Source organism: Anopheles nili, chromosome 2 (assembly GCF_943737925.1).
Source record: "Anopheles nili chromosome 2, idAnoNiliSN_F5_01, whole genome shotgun sequence".
Taxonomy (NCBI): domain Eukaryota; kingdom Metazoa; phylum Arthropoda; class Insecta; order Diptera; family Culicidae; genus Anopheles; species Anopheles nili.
This window is the reverse complement of record NC_071291.1, coordinates 38520160-38545786: the sequence shown is the minus strand read 5'-3', so window position 1 is coordinate 38545786 and position 25627 is coordinate 38520160. Positions and strand designations below refer to the sequence as shown.

Below are 25627 nucleotides of genomic sequence, written 5' to 3'. Positions count from 1 at the left end.
GATGAGGACGAAAAAGGAAAGAATATAATGAACAGAATCACAAGGACATAAGGACCGCACGTAAACGATCTTATGAGATGCCGTTGTGTCTTTATACCTTGAAGCTAGCCCAACTGGTTTTCAATTGTCGATTAAAACGTTCCGAACATGACCATCCCTTCAAGTTTCGCACAATCCCGAACCGTAGGCAAGAGATGCTACCTCCAGGCGCTATCAGTTGCTCGAAACAAAAAACTAAGGATCCCAAACATCGCCAATCGGATCCACGCTTGCTAACGGCGAGCTAAAAATTTGTGTGCCCAAAAGTAGACGATTTTTTTCCCTTTCTTTGAGCGGCTCCATTCTTTTGTCTCTTCCCAAAGAAAAACGTCAACGGTGTGCTATCAGCGAAACCGGGCGCTTTGGCCGTGAGCACGACAGTCTTCTTAACCTTTGACCTTGCGTAAGTTAGTTGCACGCAGCACCGACCTAACTCGGACGACTGATTCTGCAACGATCGAGACGGGCTCGGGTGAACTATTTCGACCGTTTGGTGGCGGAAGGTTTTTTTTGTTTGTATTCTGATTGCCGCTTCACATGCCGAAACGGTCCGAATGACAATCTTTTTAGAGTTGTTGCATCATCCATCGCTGAGGTTCGACAGGGTGGGCTCGCTGTTGCTAATTGCGATTTGAAAGAGCAGGCTCAGGAATTCCTCAAACAAGGAGCACGCCTTGGAACGGAAATCATCTTTAAGATCGCGATCACCCTAAACATTTAAACGGGTAAAGAATTCTCCCTACAATCCTCACGCTGGTGTCGATTTTCCTTTCCGTGACGTGATTCGATTTCCCTTTCATCGTAATTGTGAGTCACTCAGTGGTCGCGTGGCGCTTCGTGCGTCTTATCAATTTCTCCTAACCTTTTGCAAGGGGCTTGTTAGAAATTTCGCTAATAACATGCCCCTCTGCATGATCGCCTGCCATCTCTGCCCACCGTTCCTCCAAGCAAAGCGTCCCAGCATAACATGCAGTTGCGCACGTTTGCCCTGTTGGTCGCATTCTACCCCGCGGTAAGGTCCCTGCCGGTTGTGATTCATGATATGGGTACAGGCTCTCTGCTGCAGGTGCCGCTTTCCTATTACTGGCGTGCTGGTGGCCGCAGGGCTTCGGATGATAGTACGCCTGATAACGAGTTCCCCGACACCCAAATAGAAGCAAAAATCAGCGCCGCAGCCTGAGCAACAGACTCTGCGGAACAAATTCACAATGGGAGGTCCAATTAAACTGTGTGTTCTGTAGGTTTTTTAAAAAGTAACATGGTTGCGTGATGTGCAAACATCGAATTCAGAACGTGTTTTGTTTATCGTTTCATCATGCTTTATTATTTTCAAGACTTCAGGTCGTAGCATCATGCTACGGATCAATTTTACAGAGGTTTTTGTACCTTAGGGTACCCTAAATTATGAGCTTCGAGAAAAAAGAACAGTCGGAGTAATAGTATCAGCTCAAAAGGCTTGGCGATTCGTTAAGTTTTCAAATTAATTTATCATTTTCACAGCGATAGAAGTTACCCAAATACGGAATTCCCAAAGAAATGTTTGACATTTGATGAATTCGGCTTATGATCAGTTGATCATACAGATATGCGATCGTGTGAATAATAAAGAATATCATACAAAGGAATGAAACAAGCAAGTGTCATATTCCAGTCTGTAAAAAATGTACCTCTTTAGTCACCAAAAGTATTGTATGGCGGGAATCAAACGCATACTATTTCCCACCAAAGACCGCCTGATCTCTAAGAGTCAAACAATTATAATTACAAACGATCATTCAAATGAGAGCACGTTGGGTGCATGTTTACCCGGAACAACAACTCCAGCCAGCCCGCATGCCAGATGCATAATTTCACCAACGCGTATATCCGCGACCCATTATGCGCCCATAGTGCACCGGAGCGTTGATAACGAAACGGCTACCTAATCCGAATGCCCGAGCCCGACGAGTGCACAAAGCACACGATCACCATCTCGTGGCGTACCGACACACACCGGCCTGATACGCTATACCGCAGCATCCCGAGCGATCAGGCACCAACCCACCTCGATCAGCGTAACCGCAATCAGTGCCTTCAGCGACGCAGACAACGACCGATCGTCCCGGTTTCCGGCTCAGTCGGTGCTCGTCCGTGTGCTCCCAGCAGCGGTCCACTTCGAAGCAGTGTTCGTTACAGTATTTCCTCGCCATCTATCCTTTTTTGTCGTGTGCTTCCAAGCCTTCGTGCGCCCCTGGCTCCGTATCCTGCCGAATAAGTGCTTCTTGTGTTCGTCATCGACGTAAAAAAAATGCCGCTTAGTAGTGAAAGGATCCTTCCTGCCAGCCAATAGTAGTTCGCAAGCACCCTTATTCACAGGGAGTCCTGGCCAGCGTTCAAACGGACATTGTTTGCGTGGCGTGGTGCGTGGAACGTGGCCAAGAAAGAAAAAGCTACCAACGGCGCAACCGAACTGGCGATTATCGTGCTGGGAGCGGTCGAGCTGTCCGATTCGGTTCAACAGCAAAAGGCAGCAGCAGCAGCTCAGAACGTGCTGATTCTTTGTGTGTTTGCGAGCCCCATATCGGAAACCGTGAGGTTCGGCGATTGAACGCGAGTTCACCGAAAGGCGCCCCCTGAGCTATCGCCATCGATAGGGAGGTGTTCTAGCCACGACGACCATCGCCCGGTGCCAAAGGTGTGCCAAAGGCGCACACAGGGACGATGCTACTTTCAGCGTTTGGTCCGGTGTCAGCTTGCTGACCTGCCCGATCCGATAGTGGCCGTGTCCTGCGTTCTTGCGCGGCCTCATTAGTGCCCAATTACTAGTGGTATTAGTGCACCGCAACGGTGTGTGTGTGCGTGCGTGTGTCTGAGTGTATGTGGGTGTGTGAAACGCCGAAAGCGAGGTGAAAGTGTCTTTCGCACCAGTGTTAGATTGCATCCATTGCGGACATTTGTCCCACGGTGTTGTGAGTGTTTTCGCGTGTGTCTGTGTGTGTGCACACGTTGGTGGAATCTCCAGGACGATCTCCTTGCAGTAGCCTCGACGACACCCGCACAATGGCACTCGATTTCACACGGCGCCAGTGGCTTACGCTGATGATCATGGGGTTGGCCGACTTCTGCAATGCAATCTGTGTCAGCTTACAGGCACCATTCTTCCCCAACGAGGTACGTAGTAGGCTTTGTTTTGTAAATACAGCGTCACGTCACGGTGAACGTCAAAAAAGAAAAGGGGAGAAAAAAAAACGTCACACTCCAGCCTCACTCAGCACGGGATTGTGGGTTTAGGTGTTTCGAAAATAAAAAAAAAACACTCGACCCCAAGCGAATTCCCTTTCGCGGAACAAACTAACACCCCTACGAAGGTCGTAAGTTATCGCCACGATTGGCGAGGGGGTGGGAGGGAGTAGAAAAATTCCTCGTGTCCGCTGGCTGGTTCTGTCGTAATCAGCGCGCCGTCGGGAGGTAATTTCCTCGTCGAGAGAATCAAAATGTGGATCAGTGCCACGAAAATTGATAAACAATTCGCCCTGACCATGACTCACGGTTGTTGTTGGTGACGGTTTCGTGGCGTTCGAAGGAGAACCCAACCTAGCAGGAAAACACAACAACTGATCGTGACGTAGCGTGAAACCCACCGGTCCATGATGGCTTGGATGGCTAGGTGTCAGAAGGCGCCAACTCCCGGTACGGCTCGAATTACACACGATCGTTCGAATGTCACCGATTCCGTTATCTAACCGTGGCACTCGCGAGCCCGTGTATTGATTGCCGTGAATGATCGCGAAGAGAACAATCTTCTTCTTTTTTTTTGCCATTCATTTTCTTCATTTTTCTACACCCCCTAACGCGTTTTTCATCCCCAGGCGGAATCGAAAGGAGCCACCGCCACCGAGTACGGGCTCGTGTTCGGAATCTTCGAGCTGGTGGTGTTCATCATCTCACCCGTGTACGGTCAGTACATCAACCGGATCGGACCGAAAGTATTATTCAACAGTGGCATCTTCACAACCGGCACCTCGGCCATCCTGTTTGGGTTGCTCGATCGCGTGCCAGGACACGTGCCCTTCATCACGCTCGCGTTCGTGATACGCATCGTCGAAGCGCTTGGGAATGCCGCCTTCCTGACGGCTTCGTTCGCCATCATCGCGAAAGAGTTCCCAAACAATGTGGCCACGACGTTTGCCTCGCTCGAGACCTGCTTCGGGTTGGGGTTGATCGTTGGCCCAATGGTTGGAGGCGCACTGTACAGCGTCGGTGGCTACTATCTGCCGTTTGTCGTGCTCGGTTCGGCCCTTTTTGTGACGGCCATCCTGACGCTTTGCATCCTGCCAAAACACCCCCATGAGCAGCCACCGAATCGGGATAAGGCCGCCTCGCTGCTGGCGGTGTTGAAGATCCCTGGTGTGGTTGTGTGTGCCCTGGCCATTTGTGCTACAAGCGCCTCGATCGGGTTCCTGAGCGCTACCATGGAACCACACCTACGTCAGTTCGATCTCAGCCCTATCCTGCTAGGTAAGTGATCGTGTGTTATTCTGCTGCGTGTAGCCGACTAACCACAAACATCGCTCATAAAAACCTCCTGAACAGGTGTCGTGTTCGTCATCAACGGTGGAGTGTACGCTTTGACCGCTCCAGCTTGGGGCTGGGGTGTTGATAAGTTTCTCAACCCAAAAATCGTCTCCACCATCGGATGTTTTCTGATCGTCGGTGGCTTCTGCCTTGTAGGTCCTGCGTCATTCATCCCGCTTGAAACGTAAGCAATCCAGAGAGAAAGCCACCAGCTTCCGGCAGGTTCTGAGATCACAAGAAAAAACACTAACCTGCGCTGCATTCTTTGCAGGAACCTCTCGTACATCATCACGGGGCTGGTGCTACACGGACTGGGCATCGCAGCAGTGCTCGTTTCCAGCTTCACGGACGCACTCAACATATCAATGTAAGTAGCTCCGATAACCCTCACCCGCGTGCCGGCATTTGAACCACACGATTTTCTTCTCGCCCACAGCAAGAAAGGGCTCCCAGACAACATCGAGACGTACGGGCTCATATCAGGCCTCTGGACGTCGACGTTCGCGTTCGGGGCCTTCGTTGGTCCGTCCGTTAGCGGGCTGCTGTTCGATGCGATCGGTTTCCGGGCATCCACCGTGTTCATCATCGGGCTGCAGCTGCTCGTCGGTATCATCACTATCCTGTTTTTGATCTGCGAGCGATCACCGGCACCCTTCAAGGAGCTGTCGTCGGTTGAGTCGTTGATCAAGCATCCTGCCACCGGTTCGCAGGATGGCGATTCTCACAACGAAAGCTCGGTCAGCCGAACGAGCAGCCTCGACATCACCTACCGCGGGTAAGTTCCAACGATGCTCAAGGGGTTGGGACGGGTTCAAGGATCAAGGATTGATGATATTCCACCGAACGCATCACAACGGCGAGCGAATAAAATACCCATAAAACCTTGCTCTTTTCACGCTTACAGCAGCAAGGCGGGATTCTCCGGCAGTCAGAGTTCGCTCATCGGTTCTTGGCGCCCGTCGGTAAACAACCTGCTAATCAGCAACAGCTATCAAAGCAAACAAGGACACTGGGCACGTTCCGTCACGGAGTAAGTTACCCGCGAACCCGCCAAGGGCCCCGAAACATTCGCGTGACCCTGCGACACCCTGGGACGTCGTGCTGATCACTTCCGGTATTTTTGTTGTTGTTGTTCTCCCCACCACAGGCTCGAGACGAACAGTGGCACACAGTACGGCACGCATTATGGCAGTTTTGATGCTCGGCCCGGTTATCACGACACGATGGCATAAGGACCTGAGTCTCCTGAGGCGAAACACACGCCCTCAGCGAACGCCATCGTGCGGTCCGTGCCTGCGGATCCTTCCGGTTTCGGGTTTCATCCGAGACCGTGCCGTTTTCACGGGCGGAACACCCGCCCATTACCTGCCAAAAGACAACCAGCTTAACTAGTTGTAACCTACCTCGTAAGCGTCGAAAGCGCGCACGTTTTCGACACAATGACGCACGCTCTCCGAGTGGGGTCTGATTCCGATCTGGGACGCTGCAGCACGCCGCCGATCGCCCTGGCATGTTTTTCTTCTTTTTTTCTTCTTCTTCTTCTTCCGTCTGTCTGCTTCCCTTTCCCTGTTTTCCTCCCTTTGGCCACGTTACTCTCCACCCGGAGACCGATACGAACGCCGTCGAGGTCGGTTTGGGGCGGTGGAAAATCAGGGCCAGACGACATGCCGCTTTCCCGTAAATGCCGGTGGGCTGTTGGCTGGCTGACAGTCTCCTTCATTTTTGTTTTGTTTTGTTTTTAACGTCTCTCGGTACACCCACGAACGTCACCTGTCCCGCACCACACTCGCACACTGGCCGGACGATATTCGCTTTTCGATAGGGCTAGTTTTTAATTCATCCCTGCGTCCACCCGCGACTACGATTTGTAGGTTAAAGGGTGTCTTTTTAGCTAGCTAGTTGGGAGTGTGTTTGCTTTTCATTTTTGCCCAAAACCCACACCAAGTGGAACCACACTCAACTAGCCCGTGCCGGCAATGGCGCGACTCAAACAGGACGAACGATCGTCCCAGGACAGCAGGGCGGATGGACGCAGTGCAGCATTACGTGTGTATGTGTGAGTGAGTGTGTGTGTGTGCATGTGTGATGTTGATAAGTTTTGTGCGGCGAAATGGGAGTATGTTAGATAAGGCATGTGAGCAAACACGCGAGTGGAATGGAAATAAAATATTGTATTTATAATCAATAGCAGAGCGGCGCGAACCGTGATTTTGATTCCGAACGTTTGTCCTCCCGGGGCTTTTGCGGTGGGCTGCAAAAAGGATGCTGTGAACGATCGCCCAGATCACGTTGTGGTATCTTTTTTTCTGCGTTTTATGAAGGGTTGTTCGAGTGAAAGGAGGCGTTTCCTGAGTTTTGGAATGACGTCGTGCAGATTGTGGCAGGATGCAGCGTCACTTGGTCGCAAACAATCTTATCTACAGTCTACGGAGGGCGATCAAACAATCAACCCTGCTTGATGACACGATCGGTTCATTCATTTCCGCATTGTAATAACAGGAGAGTACTACGCAGCTTGTGAGACAAATATCACCTCGCTAGTACCGCAATGGCATCAAAAACATCCGTTCTGTGGTATTGCAAGAAAGAAAAAGTCTATTTCGCTATGAATTAAACAAACGCTTACAGTTCTCGTACAACGAATGATAAAAGCCAACCACATAGCATTGTTCCAGCGCAATCTAACACCTGAAAAGCGGACGGGAACGATTTGATCAATAAACTAATTCAAACTATCGTTTTTGTCGATGGATTCGAAAAATATCACACTCGTGTAATTAGCTTTCATGATGTTACTAAACCATTTATTGCATAATGTCTTGGATGGATTTGTTATGTTCTTTACGCTTTCTTCTCTGTTACTTGAAGCTCTGTTACTTTGTTAAAAATAGATAATCTTTTTCTGGATACTATTTCCTAAATTTACTGGTCGTTACAAACATGTAACTTAGAATCAGGCACAAGAACCATATGAGTAGCTCCATCTCATTGTGGTTTTGCATAATGACACATAGATGGCGCTAGCACGAATCGAAACACAGTGCAGAGCAAATGTTTCAGTGCACACTAAAAAGTAAGTACTTTTGCAAATCTAGCAAAATTTTATCAAATTTGCTACTGGTATCCTTTTTTTATCATAGTTTGTGCTACGATCGAAATATCAAGCCAGACCTTTAAATTCCACTTAAACAAGACATTTTTCTGGACTTATCACACTTGTTCCTTCTTTTCATCATATCACTACTCGTCGGCTGGCAGTTTTTCACCGCCTCCAGGCAAAACTGTACCGACAAAAAGCGATCGAACGACTTGAAAGCGCAAGTGACGACGAACCGGTCAACCGTGCGTGCTCCCATCCCGTCCATACCGGCGTCTAGACCACCCAACACCGGTGTCGCGTTGCCCACAGCGCTTTCACACAAACCACCTTCGGTTCGGGCACAGCAAGCTCGCTGGTTTGCTGGTATGATTCGCGGACGTATCCGCGATCGTCGACGGGAAAAAAAGCACACCACCGCCACTTCGGGCACGAACCGATCGCCGGCCCCAGTTCAGTTGAGTTTCAGAGCTCGCAGCGTATGGAGGCCCAGTGCGATCAGCCCAACCGGCCCAACAGCACTAGCAAGGTAGGCAAGCCGGTCACACAACCGGTTTGATGGTGCGCGAGTGCGCCTACCCACGCCAAGGTTCGCGTGGAGGTGGACGTTTTGAGCCAGACTCGCGAAAAGGTTACGCCAGTGGTTGCCGTGCGCATGTGTCGGGATGCGTTTCGTGTCCGTTTGTGAGTGTGCCAAGTGTGCCATCCGGAGTCTGCAGCGGTTGCAAGACGATCGTTAAAGTGCAACCACCGATTCAAATCGATCGTGCGGTCAGTGGCAGTTTGGCGTCATTTTTCGATTTCTGTTAGGCAGAAGGACCACCGAGCCGAGGATCGCAAGCTAAAAAGTGCAACGAACGATAGGGCCCACCAGATTGCTGAACCTCACACGTGGCGAGGTCGTTCAACTGTCGCCTTAAAATCAGCACCTTGCATTCGCGCAACAAATTTGGCGACAGCATCGCGTTAGATCGCGATCACGCGTCCTCGATCGGTGCTAATTCGCGACATTCCCAACAGTTTCGAGTTTCATGATGGTCCAATTTGCTTTCTCGCCCCATTCGAAAATCCGTACTTCATAAATGGCATGATTTGTGCGTTTCACTCACACCACCCGCTTCCATCTTTCGTCCCTTCATTTTGCGTCCTTTCCGAGCTGGCTGGAATCCCAAAACCCACCACCGCCGATCGTCATCACCGTTTCCGTCTTTTATTCTTTTCTCGCCACGCAATTTTTCCGTCCCCCCGTTCGCAGTCGCGCGCTGTCTTTCTCCATTCTTTTTTTTTATTTGCGCCACCACAACCGGCCCATTTCTTCGCAGCTTCACGATCCGTCTTTTTGCGAACCAGCTTCGCACCAACACAGGGACGTGCGCCAAAACCCGTTGCCATCTTGGTACGCGGACAGTTCGCGGCAGGATGGTAATTGGAAGGCCCCGCGGGAGCTGAACTGCGAAAGGAATGGTTGAAGAAGGCCGTTTTATGGCGAGCCAAGGGCCACCGTGTGCAGTTGTAACTGGCGTACACTTCGTTTAAAATGACCGTTTGCTAGGGCTCTGCGACCTGTTTGAACGGAAGATCAGGCTCGCCGGTGATCCTCACACTGATCCTCGAAAGCGAAACTCGAATACTGTGAAAACTGCACACAAACTTGATCGCTCCAAAACGCTCAGCATTGCTGTACTTTTTGGAGATCTTTTTTTTCATAATTTTACCATCGTCACTCGTTTGACAGATCGCATGTGGACGAAGTGTACATTTTGAAGTGAAATAACGTGGTGAAATAAGAAAGTGAAGTAGATTGTGTTGAAATACAAAGAATAAATCGCACTACAAACTGCTTGTGAGCGAAATTCGTGAGTGACAGATAACCTTAAACGAATAGCGCCATATTTTCCCGTTCATCGGCACGTGCAATAAATGGTAAGAAATCATATATCTCTAGCATATTTCAGCACCATTCCAGCCAACGCACAAGTGCACCTCTAACTGGGTCAACACCCAGTAGTCGATCCCCAATTTGAACGGCTCAGACGTTCAGAAAAATGCCCCTTTCGCGGCCTTGTCAGAAACGGAGTGGGAGCGAGAGCGAAAAATAAAAGAACGAAAGATTTAATCCGGCACCAAGCAACGAACCCCGCTGCCGTGTCGGTGACTCAGTGCGGTAGGTTTTGAATTTGATCCGAGAAGGGGTCGCATTTATGGCACCCTTCTACATGCACCGTTCAAGAACGCGTACTGCCCGAGACGGCAAGCGAGCTGAAAGTCGTTTCGCGCAATAAATCAAACATAGCACCAATCTGAAGCGAGATTGCTCGTTTAAGAACCGGAATGCGTGTAGAAAGAAGAATTGGTATTTTTAGCTTTTAGCTCGCGATTTTTGCCAACCCAAAGCACCGCTTATTGGAAAGGTCGCACAACGACCAAAAACGGCCACCAGCCTTTGGAAAGAGGGAAACAAACTCGCTGATTGAAAGGTTCCGTTTTCTCACGGCTTCTCGGTCGGGCAAAGGGGTACTAATTGAACTTTACAGCCATAGGGTGGGCCATAAAAAGCCGCGTCCTCCAACCGCCCACCAACCTGCCAGGAAGTGGGACCGATTCGGCCGAATTTATCTCTCCACTGACTGCCACGACCAGAGTGCTCTGTAATTCCCCGGGATTTGGCCCGATTTCGTCGAAAGTAAATACACAACGTGTTACATAACGGCGCCGGGTATTGTAACTTTCTCCGACAGCCTGCATCAGGCTGGCTGTGCGATCGATTCCAAACTCCCCTTCTCCACACTCTACATTTTCCCGGTGCATCTTCGGGGTGAATCTTCATCCCTGCCAGCAACACCGGCATTTGACCCGCCCCAAACACAATGCTGGCGGTAAATCACGAGCAGCCGGTAATGTTGCAATCAAGCCACCCAAAAGGTGCGATCATCACAACCCCGATCGAGTGGTTCCGCCAGACAAACAAAACAACGACAAACACCACCCAGCTGTCGCAAGGCTTTGGTGCATCACACGCACTGCCTGAGCGGCTCGAGTTGCTCAAGCGGGCGCTAAACAAAACACGAAAACTATATATATATAAACGGAGGCCCCATCCAAAAACACATCACAACACCAACGGTTCCTTGCCTAACAGCGGGCGAACACCTGCCGCGTGAAGGTGTAATCAATTGCGCAGCCTAAAAGGGCCAAAGGGTGGGAGTCGCGCGAAAGCACGTGACCCTATCGCGACGCATTTCACGAGCACGCGCGCGAATGTGAGAAGCGCTCGGTGCAATGTGAGAAACGTTGCATTATTTATGTTGCTCCAGATTTCGTACCAAAAGCGGGCGTCTTTCACCCACTTAAGGGGTTGATTATCTACTGGTGGTTCACTGGCTTTGGTGGCGTCATCGAGCCCGAGCGTGACATCTCCGGTGTGGGATGGACGTATTAACGGTTCACTGATAAGCAACCGCATTTTAAGGCGTGTCGGGCGTAATACAAGCCGGTGTATTCGTCCTTGAGCCCGCTGATCAATGGACCGTGGGTGGCTCAGATCAGAAAAGGATGCGCAAGGAGCGGAAAATGTAATCCGCACGGGTCATGATCGTGCCACTAAAGACGCTGTTTCGTTTAACACGATAAAGCATCTCGGACGAGCTAGCAGCAGATCGAATCGGGGGGGGGGGCTCATTTTCCACACACGCGCCTCAGGATTGGGATGATGCAATGACACCCCAGGGTGTTTGGCGCTTGGGTGATTTTTTCAATCGACAATCGAGTCGCAACGTCATGTGCGCTGTTTTGTAGGGGTTTCGACCCTCTAACCTCAAGCCAACGACCTTGGGCAAGGTCTTCGAGGAGGGTTTTTGACAAAGGTTTGGGTGACTTCCTGATCCACTGGTGCGTGCGAGTCGGTCGCTTCCTCGTGTGGCAGCTCACCTTTTCCGGTCTGACGAACGCAACGCAAAATCAAACACACGCACGCTCGTTCCGCCTTGCATCGATCATATTTTACGCCCAATCGTCAACGTTGCCCAAACGCGTATCAAAAGTTGTTTCCACGTACGATTGTTTTTTCGTTAATCTTCTCGATTCGCCTTGAGCATCATTAGAGCCCACCGGAGGTGGTGGGTTTTTGTTTTTTTTTTCACCCTCTGTGTTTTCTACGCCACGAACCAAATAGGAAACCCTTTCGAAGCTGCGCCATCACGGTCGCGTTTCGTGGGCCATCTAGCGCGACCGCTTAGAACCCGGTTTAATTACGTCCACCGTGGGCGATCTCACGAGGAGACGGATTGGATGGGTTTTGCGTGTCGAACGATTTCACGTCTTCGATGAGGAGAGTTGCGGGATTTTTTGAAAACCCACGAACGGTAATACGCCCAAATCACGCGATTGCGAACCGCGGAAAATGGTGTTGGTTTGTAATAGTGTGCGCAAATTCATCCCCCCTACATCAGGAACAGATCAACCTGATTACTTGCGGCACTTCCTGGTACCTGTGTGTTTTGCTCGCGGATGACGGTTCTTCCATTCAATGCCGTTCTAAAGGACAAAAACATAACCTTTCACATTCCTCCAGTTCGAGCAGGAGTTCATATTATTAATGTTGCCCTTCTTATCCTCCACGAGATCGAGCCACAACACAAAAAGTGTCGGCATCGCAAAACGGATCTCCAATCGTTCGTTTCCTTTCCCAAAAGCACGGCCGTCGTTCACCACCTTCGTGGCGAAACGTGGCCTACTAAGTGGCGAGTGAGTGGATAAATATTAAATATTAGCCCACTAGTTTATCACCCATCAAGCGCGAGCTAAACGATTGTCACACTCGCTGGCACGATCGCCAAACAACATGCTCCCACGTGATCTTTGACACCTGCTAATTAATTTGCAATTCGACCCAACGACTGCTCACTCACTCTCCTGAAGCGTTTTTGCAACATTTTCCTCCAGCTCGCTGGAATCTCGCATTTCAAGCTTCACTATTTTTGAAATCATCAATCCCAGCAGCCCAATATCGTGTAGTGTCAGGAGCTTTTCAATTCCCTCGCTCAGGCGCCCGGGTATATGATTGATCGGTTTCGGTTGCATCCCAAACGACCTCCCCCCCCGGGTCGATCTCCACCGGAACGGAAAGCGAAAGTTTCCCGCCTTCCCCGTGGCAGGGTGAGAAAGTGCGACTTTCGAGCGAGCGAAAGGTGTGAAGCCTCCCAAAAGTGCACACGAATTCGGATCGATTCTTCGGGCTCCATGCGCCCCGATGCACCGCAATGCAATCCCGCCCAGTTGCGATCAATTTTCACCGTTCCCTCTTATCCTGCCGCGTGAGGAAACGTGAGCCCAAAACCGTTGGTTGGTTGGAGTTGGTTGGGGTGAAGAAAAAAACACACACACACCCCATTTCATCCCCTTTCGGGTGGCTCGGCAGAGACGCATTTAGCGAGTTTTCGAGGCTTCGTTTTTGTTTTCGTGTCGTTATTCGTGGCTCACCTTTATCACCTCGCCCAAGCAAACCGGCCCGCTCGTCCCATTATCGTGGTGATAGTAAACAAAGTTGTTTCTACAATTAACGTTATCTCTGGCGTGGCACACGAGCCCCCCAAGGGAAGGGAAGAGGCTGCCCGCGAGCGGGAAAGGAAGCCAAAATAGCAGCCGGATGGAAGTCGAACCGGCTCCGTTCGCTCGGTTCAAAGTGACTCCCGTCACTCGCGCGCTTTCGAAGGAAATAAAACACCGTTCGAAAGAAAGTGCCACCGCGCGTGGTGGAGGGAAAAACACATGTGCGCGAAAGGAAAGCGAAAGTTTTGGAGCCCACACGAGTGGAGACGAAATTCCGGCCGCCTCGAATTTCGTACCGGGGACGCAATCGGGACGTCTGGGGATCGAAAGAGCGGCTTCAGGGCCCGCTGGGAAGCATTAATTTGTTTGCGACAGGGCATTATTGCTATGGCAGGGTGAGCCACGAAACCGCCCTGTTTGCTTGGCTTTCGATAAACGATAGATGGCGATAGATCACAAGCGAAATTGTCATGTTGGAAACAAAGCAAAGCTTAAGGAAAACACACGCATGTGGCTTTCATTAGCGGAAGCTTTACTCGTGGTTCACTGATTATCGCGCCGAAACAAGAAAACAAAACCAATGCGGCGACGAATGGCAATTTTTCAGGCAATAAAAATCCGCACATTTATTACCGCGAGTGTTCGGTGTGCTCCAGTTACCGCCGGCGGGCCACTTTCGGCCACAAAGAAAAAAAAACCCGAGTGGGGGTCCTTTTTTTGCGACTTTTTTTTTGTTTTGCTTCATTTTGTTTGCACCGCGCCGATCCAATGCCGATAAAGGCGCGCTAAAAGTTAATAAACGTCCTTCGGATCGTGCTGCTTTTTGCACAACTCCACCAGCCAGCAGCTGGCTGGTGGCATTAAGCAAGTGTTCGTGTAAGGGAACGAGCAGAGAAGTGGGAGTGTAAAACTGTTAAATTCAATTAAGCCTGCTCGCGCGGTACACACGGACCAAGGGTAAAGGAGCTCGAGCAATAATCGCAACAGAAAAAAAAATCAACATTCGCATAATCGAACAGAGGCATGCCCCGAAGGAAGGAGAGATCAACGAAAGAAAAAAATATGCGAGAAACCCCACTGAAAAGGCAAATAATGTCAACCGGGTGTGGAGCAGCCCAATGTTGCATGTTATGCACGCCATCGCATCACGAAGGTGACCGCCGGTGCATCGAGATGCATCGCGAGATGCAGCGCATGCTGCGGCACTGTTGATGAGCGTTCCCAAAGCCGAAGGTTGGTATGCGATTGCAGCATGACCGTGTCGGTTCCGTTGCGACACACATTCATGGATGCATTATTGATCGCGCTGCAACCGATGCAATTTTGAGCGATGCATCGGTCGAGTGGGAAGCTGTTGTCGCTTTCAATAAATCAATGCATGCGCTCGTTGCTAGTAAATCAACGAAACGATAAATCATTTACAATTAAAACTGGAAGCTGTTGCCGCCATGACACTGGAACGTTGGGCTCATGACTGCTTAAGGCGGCAAACAAGCGCTAGAAGTGCTGCGTAAGGACTACATGACAGTCGATCGAGCCGCGCCGTCTCTCAAACAGACTCGCGCCCTGCACAACACATCCGCCACAGGAAGCTCTTATGCAAATTGTTGCAGCCACAAGCATCAACTTTCCATTCAACGTTGCACTGCGGCTCGCCTGTCGATCGTGCCGTGTCCATTTTTCATCTCGTGCAACTCGTGCTCCCGACGTAACCGGTGGCGGGATGCTCACTTTTTCCCCGGTCGCTAATTACACTCCAAAAGGCTCATCAGCATACGTCAAAACGGTAGTGAAAATGCGGCCCAAGCACTCGTCGCGAGGCACTCGTGATTAAATTAACGCTAGACGCGGGTCTCGCCGTGTCCTCTAATGGCGAGCGGTAACGATAACGATTTTCATATCCCCCCCATCTCTCGAAAGCTCCAAGACGTCCGTTTTCCCGACCGTTTTCCTACAACGGACGGACGGTGTTGTGAAATTAAAAGCAACCGCGCGGTCGAGCCCTAACCTTCTCAAACCTTCGTCGCCGTCGGAGACGGGGGTGCACTTTCGAAACGAGTTGGCCACCGACGGCGCCCACACGCGGGAAGGATAGCAACGAAAGGTGCACGTGCCTGGGCACCGGGCCGCATTCCGGGGGCAATTAAAACCCCGCTCGCGCACCATAAATGACCAAATTTGCGCTTTCCAGAAGATCACCAAACGTGGCGCGACTGGCGAGGTGCGTCGAGGTTCTAGGCGCAAGTGTACGCTGCTTCTCGGCAGTTTGCATTATTAGCGGGATATAAATGAGCCCTACCGGTACCCGGTGGACTGGTTTTGCGCCAACCCTACGCTCTGGGACGCAAAAAAAAACCGTATCAATTACGGCCGGGTTTGGGTTCCCGACTTTCGTTACACAACCGCGCATTTGCTGAGGGTAGAACATGGGCGCTAAACCGAGCTAAACCACCTGCCGGTGCAACTTTGGGATCAACTTGCGATATACGACCCCCATCCGACTGTCGCCGTGTGTCGCAATCCTTTCGATCCGTTCAGCTAAACCGCGCGGGACTTGTGCTTTTACAAATGCTTTAGTATTTCACCGCACCGATCGATCGAAGGTTCGCCTGGTCGGTTGCTAGCTGGAAATAAGTTGGCGTTGGCTAAGTTCCTGTTTTGTTTTGCTCACACACGCGAGCCCATGTAACGGATTATTAATTGGGTGGGTGGAAGCTTTGTTTTTTCGTCGAGTTTTTCCTTCGATTGCGCGATTTTACGCTGCTCAATGTTTTTGGGGGCAAGTGTTATCAGTGGGCTGTTATGCTTTCAACAGAAATCGCCAAAAACAACCACCCTCCAGCGTTTGAGATACGCTGGGAGTGTTGAAACTGAAGCCTTGTTCAGCGAGCTCGACTCAACTGTACCTAGCACGATCGTAAGCGCAAGCGGATGTGTACTGTTTGCTTCAAGTTTCAGGCTTTATTGCTTGTCGGAAACAGGTTGGTTGCCGGAATGTGGCTTCCATCCGTTTTTATGAAACGTACGCTCGGATTCTGTGACAGGAAGCAATTAAAACTGCGGCAAACAAACCATCAACGTTTACGCCACTATGAAATGGCATTCAAATCTGTAGATCGCAACGAAGGCAACGCCTTTGTGGGCTAGAACTTATTTTTAAATACAATTGGAAGTGTTTTTTTTCCAAGGTAGCGGGTTGAACACAGTGTGTTAATAAAGAGACACAATTTTGAGAGTATATGAAACATTTCGATCCATACGGTTGTTAACAAACATAAAAACAAACGGCCAAAGAAATCGGTCACCCCAACGCGAATTACACAACACGCATCAATGTCTCGGCACTCGAAACGACGCCGACGAAAGATGCCCTACATGCGATGAGTGTTTTTTTTTCAGTGCCATTATTAATCAAGGATTTCCATCGACGACCAAAATCCCCACCAAGTTCACCAATCCGTCTGAAACTCCGAGTTCGCTCTCGCCCTCGCAGTTGCTCACGTAAAGTCCGCTTACTCATAGCGAGCTGCCAACCCACCCACTAGCAAAATACCTGACCATCCAACACCGGTTTCCAGCCGAACCGGGTCCTCCCGGTGAACGTAACAACGGCGTTGAATATTTAAATTGTGCGAGCAGCCCCCTAACTGAGGCGCTGAGTAACGCCTCACGTGGGGTTTTAATGCGATGATCAAGCGAATTCTGGATCCGCGGGAAATTCTCGAATTCTAGATTGTGCGCGCTCAAGGAAAGCCACTTTCGCAAAAGAGGCTCAAGTTCGGACGGCATACACACACACAGAAAAAAGTCACACTTTGTCCCGAGAGAACGAAACCGGCGCCCCGCGTGACCGGATCTGAAGGTCGTTCGGCCATTTTGAGGCAGATTTTGACTCGTCGAGAATAAACAGTGTGTGTTTTTTTATTATTCTCCTTCTCTTGCTCTCTCTCTCGCTCTCTCCAGGGGTCCTAGCACCTGGCTCTAGAGCCAAATTCTCACGTCCCGCAGCTGAGTGAAGAATATTTAATGCTTTCAGCGTGAATCTTTTAGCGAATGGCACACAGCCCCAAAGGGGGAGGCTTTTTTTTTTGGTGGCAATATTCTAGAACCGTGGCCATCTGCAAACAAAGCCACCAACCGGGTCTAGGGGACGGTTCTGCAAGCTGATTGCCCGAGAACTGGCAAGGTGGCGTAAAAGAAAAAAAAAACCCGCGCACACAAATTACGAAACAAGCGCTAGCCCCATGCGCTTTGGGAAGTTTCCGTTAAAATTCAATCACACGAGCTGAAGCGAGCGTCCAAGCGAGGAACACCGAGTTGCGTAGAATGCGTCCCCGATAATCAACCGGCCGGTTTTCTTGAGTTGGGAAGAAAAATCAACCCAATCACAAGCGGTATCGATAACTGTACCCGGGCAGTTTCGGGAAAACGCACATTCTGGACCCGCAAAAGTGATTGGTTTTCCGAGGCAATTTTCACACCGCCGACCATTTTCACGTAGAAAAAAAAGCTAGCCTCAACCGTGTCTCGAGGGCATGAATGAATTGAGTTTTGCGAGATGAGTTTGCAGAGGTAATGATTGTGCATGAATGTGATCGCGCAGTGTGGCCGGTCATGGTAGTCGATCAAAACAAATCTGGCTGCTTAGGCTGTCCGTTTTTTGGCCTGTTTGCGTCTTGTTCTCTTGGTTCTTTTTTGTTTAATTTAATAACCAACCCATCATTGAACCATCGTCTCGGTTTTTTGCTCTCTCACTCTCTCTCTCTCTCTCTCTTCGATTGGCTTCCACGCTCGTCCCACAGACCGGTTTCGAAGGCTGCTTTCGCAATCCGCGAATTCGAACGCGCGCAATCGTCAAGAATCCATCCATCCAGCCTCTCGCTGGCAGGCTCTCGTCGATCGTGACGGTGCCCTTCGATCGCCGCCCCTTCGTGAGTCAGGCATTTTAGGCGACCTGTCGTTTTGGGTGGCTCGCGCGGGCTGTGACCTTTCCGTGAGTCAGCGATCGTCGCGATCCTCTAGGGATATATTAAGACCCCTGCACGGTTTTACAGTTACACTAGCGCTCGGCCCGGCATACCGGCATACCGGCAGGAAGTGACCACCGAGGGCTGGTAGGGAAACATCGAATCATAAAAATGCCTCCACCCGGCCAAGAGCGAGGTAAACGCACTCGCCCCCCACCAAAATCTGGGAGTGGCGTCCAGACGGAATTGGAAACCGTTCGATTCGGGCACGATGACGCAGCGTGTGCGTGTGCGTGTGTGTATTCAAATGAGCCCTCCGGAATAGGCGCTTCAGCCGCGTCAGTTGATTATGATCGCGCTCGCTCGATGATCACGGATCGATGACGCTTTCGACGACAATCTTTCGACGCGCCCGTTGTTGGTAGAGCGAATGAAGAAGAACGGCACGGTCAAGGAAAAAAAAAAGAGGCCACAGTGCGTTGATGAGCCTGCGACGGGAACATCCAGCACCGGTACTCTCGGGACGGTGGGCTGTGATTTTGCTAACCGATCGCTGGTTGCGCGAGCGAGCGGATCGAAACGATGGTTCCACATAATTCCCGTGGCCGTCCGGAAACAGGTTTCCATTAGCCGAACAGCTTTCGACCGGTGTCCCCGTGTCAAAGGGTGAGGGACGTGATCCGGGCCAATCGAACGTAGAAGAAGCGACCGAACGAAGACGATCAGGAAAAATAACATAAACTGACATTCCAACTCCGAACTCGCGCTGGCTCGACATTGGAGATGCTGCGACTCGCCACGGCGCATCTTCACCGTCACAGGCCGTTGCATCACGATCGATGGCCTTCTGGTGTTGCCCTCGGTGGATGGGGAGTGAAATTTTTGGCTCTTTTGAACCACCGGGGAGTGCGATAAATATGGCTTATTACGGTACCACTGCCAATGTGCGGTGCCATTGGGGGTCTATTGCAATCTGTTGTCGCGTGAGGGCAAACGCATCACCATTTCGAGAAGATTACAGGGCATGTTTGGTGACCAACGAGCTAAAATACCTAACTTAATGTGCCAATATGTTATCACACAAATGGTGAAATTTACTTGAAATCGACAACACAAACATTAAAGCTTAGGACTTTGATCGTTTTGTACGACCAATGTGGAGGCCGTCGAATATTTAAATGCCGTTTTTACCGTTGATAATCTTTTATTTGAATTTTAAAGATAATTTGAGCGTTCCCTTCTACGTTTACAATTGAAATTCCAACAACCATTGGCCATACAAAATCTAATGAAAATATTGCCATAAATTCATTCATTTATAGTTTTCTCCGGCGATTGATTCGCTTCAAATTGACGATATGTTTGCTTGTAAAATTATTTTCCAATTGAATAACAAATCGCTGCGAATATTAAAGACACAACACGATCGACTGCACCTTTTGCTTCACCCCAAAGGCACATTTATCTCCAACGTCTCGATAACAAGCTTATTTTTCAACCACTTTACGTGCCACTTTTATTCACACGTTTCGTCTTCTTCTCCATCCATTTGCAGCTCCACCATTCGATGACTGCCCCACCAGCATGATCCCGTGTTCGTTGGGTTAAACACATTCCGTAAGTACGCGTTCCGCCGTCGCTAGAATAAACTTCTGCCCGGCCTTTGGTCCTCGTACCATCAAACCGGTAGCCGAAACCATCCGTTGGCCACCGTCGTCGTTCGCAGACAGCGTAAAATTAATTCGCCCCAAACTGAACGCAATATTATTTTACGTTTATTAGCCTCCTATTGATCGGCGGAGTCCCTACCACGCCGATCGGGCTTGACAAGCGCGCCTGGTGCGGACGCACCTCGAGCAACTGCTCGTCGTAAATCAACACTTCTATTCAAATGGAATGTTCAAACTTCTCGTCAATACGCCCGGATGATGTAATGGTTGGTGGCGCGTACACAATTTCGCGGTTTCTTCTTCTGCCCATTTTACACTGCCTGCGCTGCTCATCATCGGCTGCAGACACTGCGCTTCGAATTCGTCTCGAATTCCAATCACGTGAGCCGTAACGAAGTTGATGACTAAAGCGAGATTATGGGAACCACACCGCCCAGTGTGGCCTTGTCATGGGTTTTTTTATTATGCGTCTTTTTGGCAGCGTTTGTTCTACTCGGTAGTCTTCGTCCAGTTCTCGCTCTCGCGCAGTGGGTTTCTTCGCTTACATTGCTCACAAAAGTATCCTTCCGTGCGTGCTGCTGCCTTCCGAGAAGCGTCCGAGCGCCGCGGGTCGCTGGAAATGGGATTTATTAAGCTAACTAAGGACCCTCCTGCGGGACGTCCGGGAGATTATAATTTATCGAACAAGTATTCCCGAAGGACCGCTAATGCAGACTCGGCAAACGTGTCCGTTGAAAGGGATTCATTCGGTGGGGTTTCAGTTTCATTTGGATTTTAGTTTCATTTTTTATAACACATTCTGCACTCTGACAACCACCGCAATCCCATCACTGCGTGACCACCACGCTAATGCCGCACGATCGAGCGAATCCTGCTGCGGTGTCTGCCAGCGTAAAAGAATTTCCACGTCAATTTGAGGGCTGCTGCACTCTGCGAGGCGAACGAATACTACCTGCGGCGACGAGTCCTTGGACTGAGTAATGTGCACGACCGCAGCGGAGCACACAACAACCGATCCCGTGAAGGAGACCATTTTTCTGCGAATTTTTACGAATTCCTTGACCCGTTGATGCCGCCCCGTCACGAAGCGACCGGGTTCGTCGCTTGCCGTTTCTTCCCAACATCGCTCGGGCGTTGAAGTCTTTCGTTCCCAAGTGGCCTCTCTACGCGTGCGAGAGACCTATCCATCGCGGAACAAATTTGTTCTTCCTTTTTTATTTTCGCTCTCTTTTTGCGTGACCCTGATTCGTGTTTGTGCGTGTGAATGTGTGTGTGTGTGCATACGCGTGTGTGTGTGTGTGGTTATTAAAAGATTTTCTTTTCGCTGCCGAGATAACTCAAGCACGCCAAATGGATGGTATTGTAAATACACTTTTACCGCGGGAATGGGTACAATTTGTCAAATAGATAAGCTTCGCATTTTAAACGCACCCTGTTCCTCAACGTAGATGAAGACTGAAGACGACGCCGACATACCAAAAACACGGCTGTAACCATTGATGATTAGATAAGCGATAATTCTTAATTCCTTCGAGCGGGCATTCCAGCTCGTCAAACGGTTTTTGTGTGCTTTTTCTTTCCGTTTTCAAACCCCACTTCATTTAACACAGTGAGGTTGGGTATCATCTCGCTGACTTGTATCCCCACCCCCCCCCCCCCCTCCCACCACCTCTCCCACACTATTGTGCCACATGGGCACTAGTACGCGCGCGCGCGCGCTCGTCCACGCCCACTCCCGTTCTCAGGCTGATACCGATGATCTTTAATTGTTTTAATTACGCCCGGGAAAAAGCGTCATAAATTATGAAACGGAATACCGTTGCCACCATGAGCCGTGGTTGCAAGAGAGGATTTTTTTTGCACCCAGTACGTCTAGTAGTAGTCTCTCTCTCTGTCTCTCTCTCTGTCTCTCTCTCTCTCGCTTCATTCTTTGCAATTCTTCTGCGTGACTGCAACGTCAGCGAAGTGCAAATGACGATTGTTACCGGTGCGACGCGATGAGACGCTGTCGCTAATTCGATTACAACGCCCGGGATAATTGGCCCGTGATCGTCGTGTTGTCGCCGACCGTTAGACGGCTGCCAGCGGATAATGCGATCACCGATCACACCGACAGGGCACACCGCTGGCGAGACGGTTTTTGACCAGACGTGCCAATTGCGACCGAAACCACCGTGTGACACCGAGGGCTGTGAGAGAATAGCCATTTTGTGCTCCATCCGTCTGGCAAAACCGGTGACGTGGTGCAGTAATGCCCTGCGGAGGTGACGAAGCCTAGGCGACCTAAGGCGTGGCCGAGCAACCGCCTAAAGCTGAATGTACGTAGAAATCCTACCACAACTACCACGGCCCAGGACGGAACCAAGACACCGAGACGGTACGCGCAACAACACACCAAAAACTGGCTCTCCTTGCGATCGAGAGCGATCGAGAGCGATCGGGGCGCGTGCTGGGCACCTCGTAGGAGTCGTAGGATCACTTTTACTTTCATCCCTCGCGTGGTCGCCCCTGCGTGGCGACACCATCCGTTAGCTAATTAAACGCACCGCGCCATATGCGATCGGTTTCGTTCGCTGCAGGCGCGGCAACAACCCTGCAAGGCTGACAGAACCGGCTGGCTAACGGGTGGCTAAAGCAGAACAGTTAGTAGGCCTCCGGGGCGTTTGTCACGGCCCCAGGAGCAGGGCATACGCTCACGGCTAGCGGGCGTACTGTCGATTTAATGTAGTTTAAAAATACTTTCCCGTGCACGCCGAGACAAGCGAATTCGATATGATTTTGTTGCAAGATGTGATGTGGTATTGATGCACGATTCGCTATGAAAACGGTGTAGTAAGTTTTATCATTAGCGAGATGAATATTTTATCGCTAATATTTACGACCTAACACCCGTGTAATGAGCTTCAAAGGCTTTTGATAGTTCATCAAAACAAAAATTAAGCGCTATTTTTATTTTTATCGCTGATTTTATGATTTTTATAACTAAGGATAATGGTTTAAGTTAATCATTGACATTAAAATAAATTCAGTGATAGTCAATTGACGGGAGAAAATATCGATTTTAAACAAAGCTTTTTAAAAGCTCATTCCAAATCCATTGCTTACATTAGAAACGGTGGATCATAAAATCATAAAATGAACGCAATGCAGGATATACTCATGAATTACATGTGGTTAAAAAGCGTCTCTAAATGATGGCTTAAACCCAACATCAACCGCTTCCAGCGCCTTTACACCACCATTACTTCACCTGAAACACCGTCAATAATCGAACAGTATGACCAATATCGGTTACGATCCTCCGGTTGGATCGTAACACAGACCCGGTCAGTGGCGTGCAGCACTAAACTCCTGGCGTTGCTCATGTCCAATGCATCTGACCGATCGATTATGCAGTTGATTGGCGATCCGATCGGACGATACCACGGTCGATCTTTTCAGCTTTTTATTCCTTCATCTATTGCTCCTTTCGCACCCGGTGATCGCATCTTGCAATTCGGGTGCTGGCGCTAACACACCACCCCACTGACAGCAGCAATTACCGGTGCACGTTGTTTGCATACTGAAATCGATGTTACAAGACATTCACAAAAAAAAACAGCCGTGACTAAAAGACTACCTTACCAAACCGGCACTTCTCTCATCACCTGCCAACAGCCCATACAAAATGCGCCCGAAGGCGGAGGGTTTTTGCTATTTACCTGCCGCAAACGCCACCAGGTCACGCGCATTCCAAATTTTGCGCAATGAAGAAATTATCATATTTGCGAAAATGAACCCACACGCCGGGCATCTCGCCTTTCCACCACCTACCCGGTGTGGTTCCACCACTAAAGCACCGGTGTGGTTGCGCGATCGAATGCAATTTTAAACCGCTTTTTCCTATTGTGATGCTTTGTGCGCTTCCCGCGCATTCCGGGCAAAAGCGCGCTGTTGCGCATCTAACCCCGTGGAAAAACCCTACTGTGAGCCCAACCCTCCCCATTCGGACGGTGGAAAATCGGTCACATGTGCAGCGAAGACGTCAAGGGGGAGTTCCTATTTTTACCTTTCGCCATCAAGCCTCCGAGCGAGTACAAGATAACATTGTGCCATCGTGGGCTTCGGTTTCGCTGCATCCTTATCGCAATTGATCTCTAACCCTCGCGCGCAACTGCCACAAGGTGTTGATTTGTATTCTTTCTTGTTTTTTTTTTCTTCCTCATTTGTTTAATTCTGCACCCAAGCATATGTTGTGCTAGGCGTTTGCATATGCACACCCTTCGGTGGATTCCGTCCCCAAACCCGACTGTGCCACTGTGATGGTTTCTATCGCAAACCTGTCCCCGTTACAAACAACCCACGGTCGGGATTACATCACCGGTGGCGACCTCCTCCCGCCGCAGCAAGTGTCGGGCTAAGGGGGAGAAACTGTTTGCAGAATAATTCGCATTTCATTTCACTCCACTTGCAATCAGTCTGCGCGACCCCGCAACGCCGTTTATTTCACGCCGGGAGCTTTTTTTTTCTGCGCCTTTTTCTTGTTGGCTTTTTTTTTTTCGGCCCAACTTTGCTGACTCTTTTTGGCTTATGTCATACACGAAACTTACGCGAATCGCAGTTGGGTGCATTGGTCCACGCGAATCAGTCACCTTACCCTTGGAGGCGCCCTTTGAGAAGGGTGGCAAACGACAGAACGTGCCCCGGTTCGGTAAGCGGTGGCTCGCAAGCGTTAACATTTCGCGAACGAAACCATGCACGACGCTGGCCTCGCGCTTCCGGCAGGGTTCATTGGGATGCAGATATTTCTTACGCGGCTCCAAAAACGTGCCCTGGAAGCAGCAACGGAAAGTGGCAACACAAACCTTCAGAAGATAATGGGTGCTCGGAACTGGGATTGCTCTGGCAGCACAAAATGCATCTCACAAACGATACTGAGGTCACCGAAGCTTCTGGGGGAGTTGGTTGAGCTGGTTGAAATGGAAAATGGTTCACCGTTTAGCGATGGCGTGCGAAAAATGAACAAGTGAACTTCCCGATTTCAAGCTCACGAGTTGCCCTACTCACTTCGGGTTCGGGTAGCTACCCCAGCTAGATGGATTATTAACACTACCCTTACCGTTATCGTGTGAGAACAATCACGCGGCCGGCCGGAAGAATGAATTAATTTCGCACCGATTTGATGCAGCCTCGAAAGGAAATGCGAGCCACCATCCTGTGTGGTGCCGGTGCCGGTTTGAATTCCGGAACGAATGGGGCACAAATTTACGCACGTTTCTTCTGTGGGCCACAAAAACCACAAGGCCCACCAGGCTGACCCAGTGGCTTTGAAAAATGTGAAGCGACAAAGCGCCCCAATCAAAAATGCTAATGCTAGTTGATCGTGGAGGTTTCCGCGGGAAGCCACGGGCACCGATGAAGGGCAGCGTGCTTTTGCGGATGATGATGAGATGAGCTTTTCACGGGTTGGAAAATGCGCCCCCCGTGGATGCCAGTTCACCGTGCAGCGTGCTGGTTGCGAGTGCTGATGTAAGGTTGCGCACGTCACGAAGGATGGGAGTGTTTGGAGCTCCGGTTTGAACCCGAGTTTGATGGTTGCCTTCACTAATCGAATTCGCGGGCCCATTTTGGTTGCCCTTTCGGTGGTGCCCGGACACGATCAAGCCCACAGAGTCTACACGGGATCGAGAGACTAATACAGCCTCCGCCATGACGCAATGTGAGCGTTCACTGATACCAAGGAGCGAACCGCGCCAATGTTGATCGATGTGACC

The 25627-nt window shown here is 50.2% G+C and overlaps 1 protein-coding gene across 1 annotated transcript; it reads left to right on the top strand.

Annotated features, from left to right (window-relative positions):
* Nucleotides 1-3068: 3068 nt before the first annotated feature.
* LOC128731853 (MFS-type transporter SLC18B1-like) lies at nt 3069-5991 on the top strand. The gene is made up of 7 exons (XM_053825001.1): nt 3069-3189; nt 3888-4536; nt 4612-4777; nt 4865-4960; nt 5030-5368; nt 5498-5623; nt 5741-5991. Exons 1-7 carry the CDS (start codon nt 3079-3081, stop codon nt 5823-5825), a joined length of 1572 nt encoding a protein of 523 aa, XP_053680976.1. The 5' UTR covers nt 3069-3078; the 3' UTR covers nt 5826-5991.
* The last annotated feature ends 19636 nt before the right edge of the window (nt 5992-25627 follow it).

Excerpts from the sequence above, each read along its gene's own strand:
- LOC128731853 (XM_053825001.1), top strand. The coding sequence starts at position 3,079 with ATGGCACTCGATTTCACACGGCGCCAGTGGCTTACGCTGATGATCATG. Across the intron at positions 4,778-4,864 it reads TCATTCATCCCGCTTGAAAC|GAACCTCTCGTACATCATCA; the intron begins GTAAGCAATCCA and ends CATTCTTTGCAG. Across the intron at positions 4,961-5,029 it reads GACGCACTCAACATATCAAT|CAAGAAAGGGCTCCCAGACA; the intron begins GTAAGTAGCTCC and ends TCTCGCCCACAG.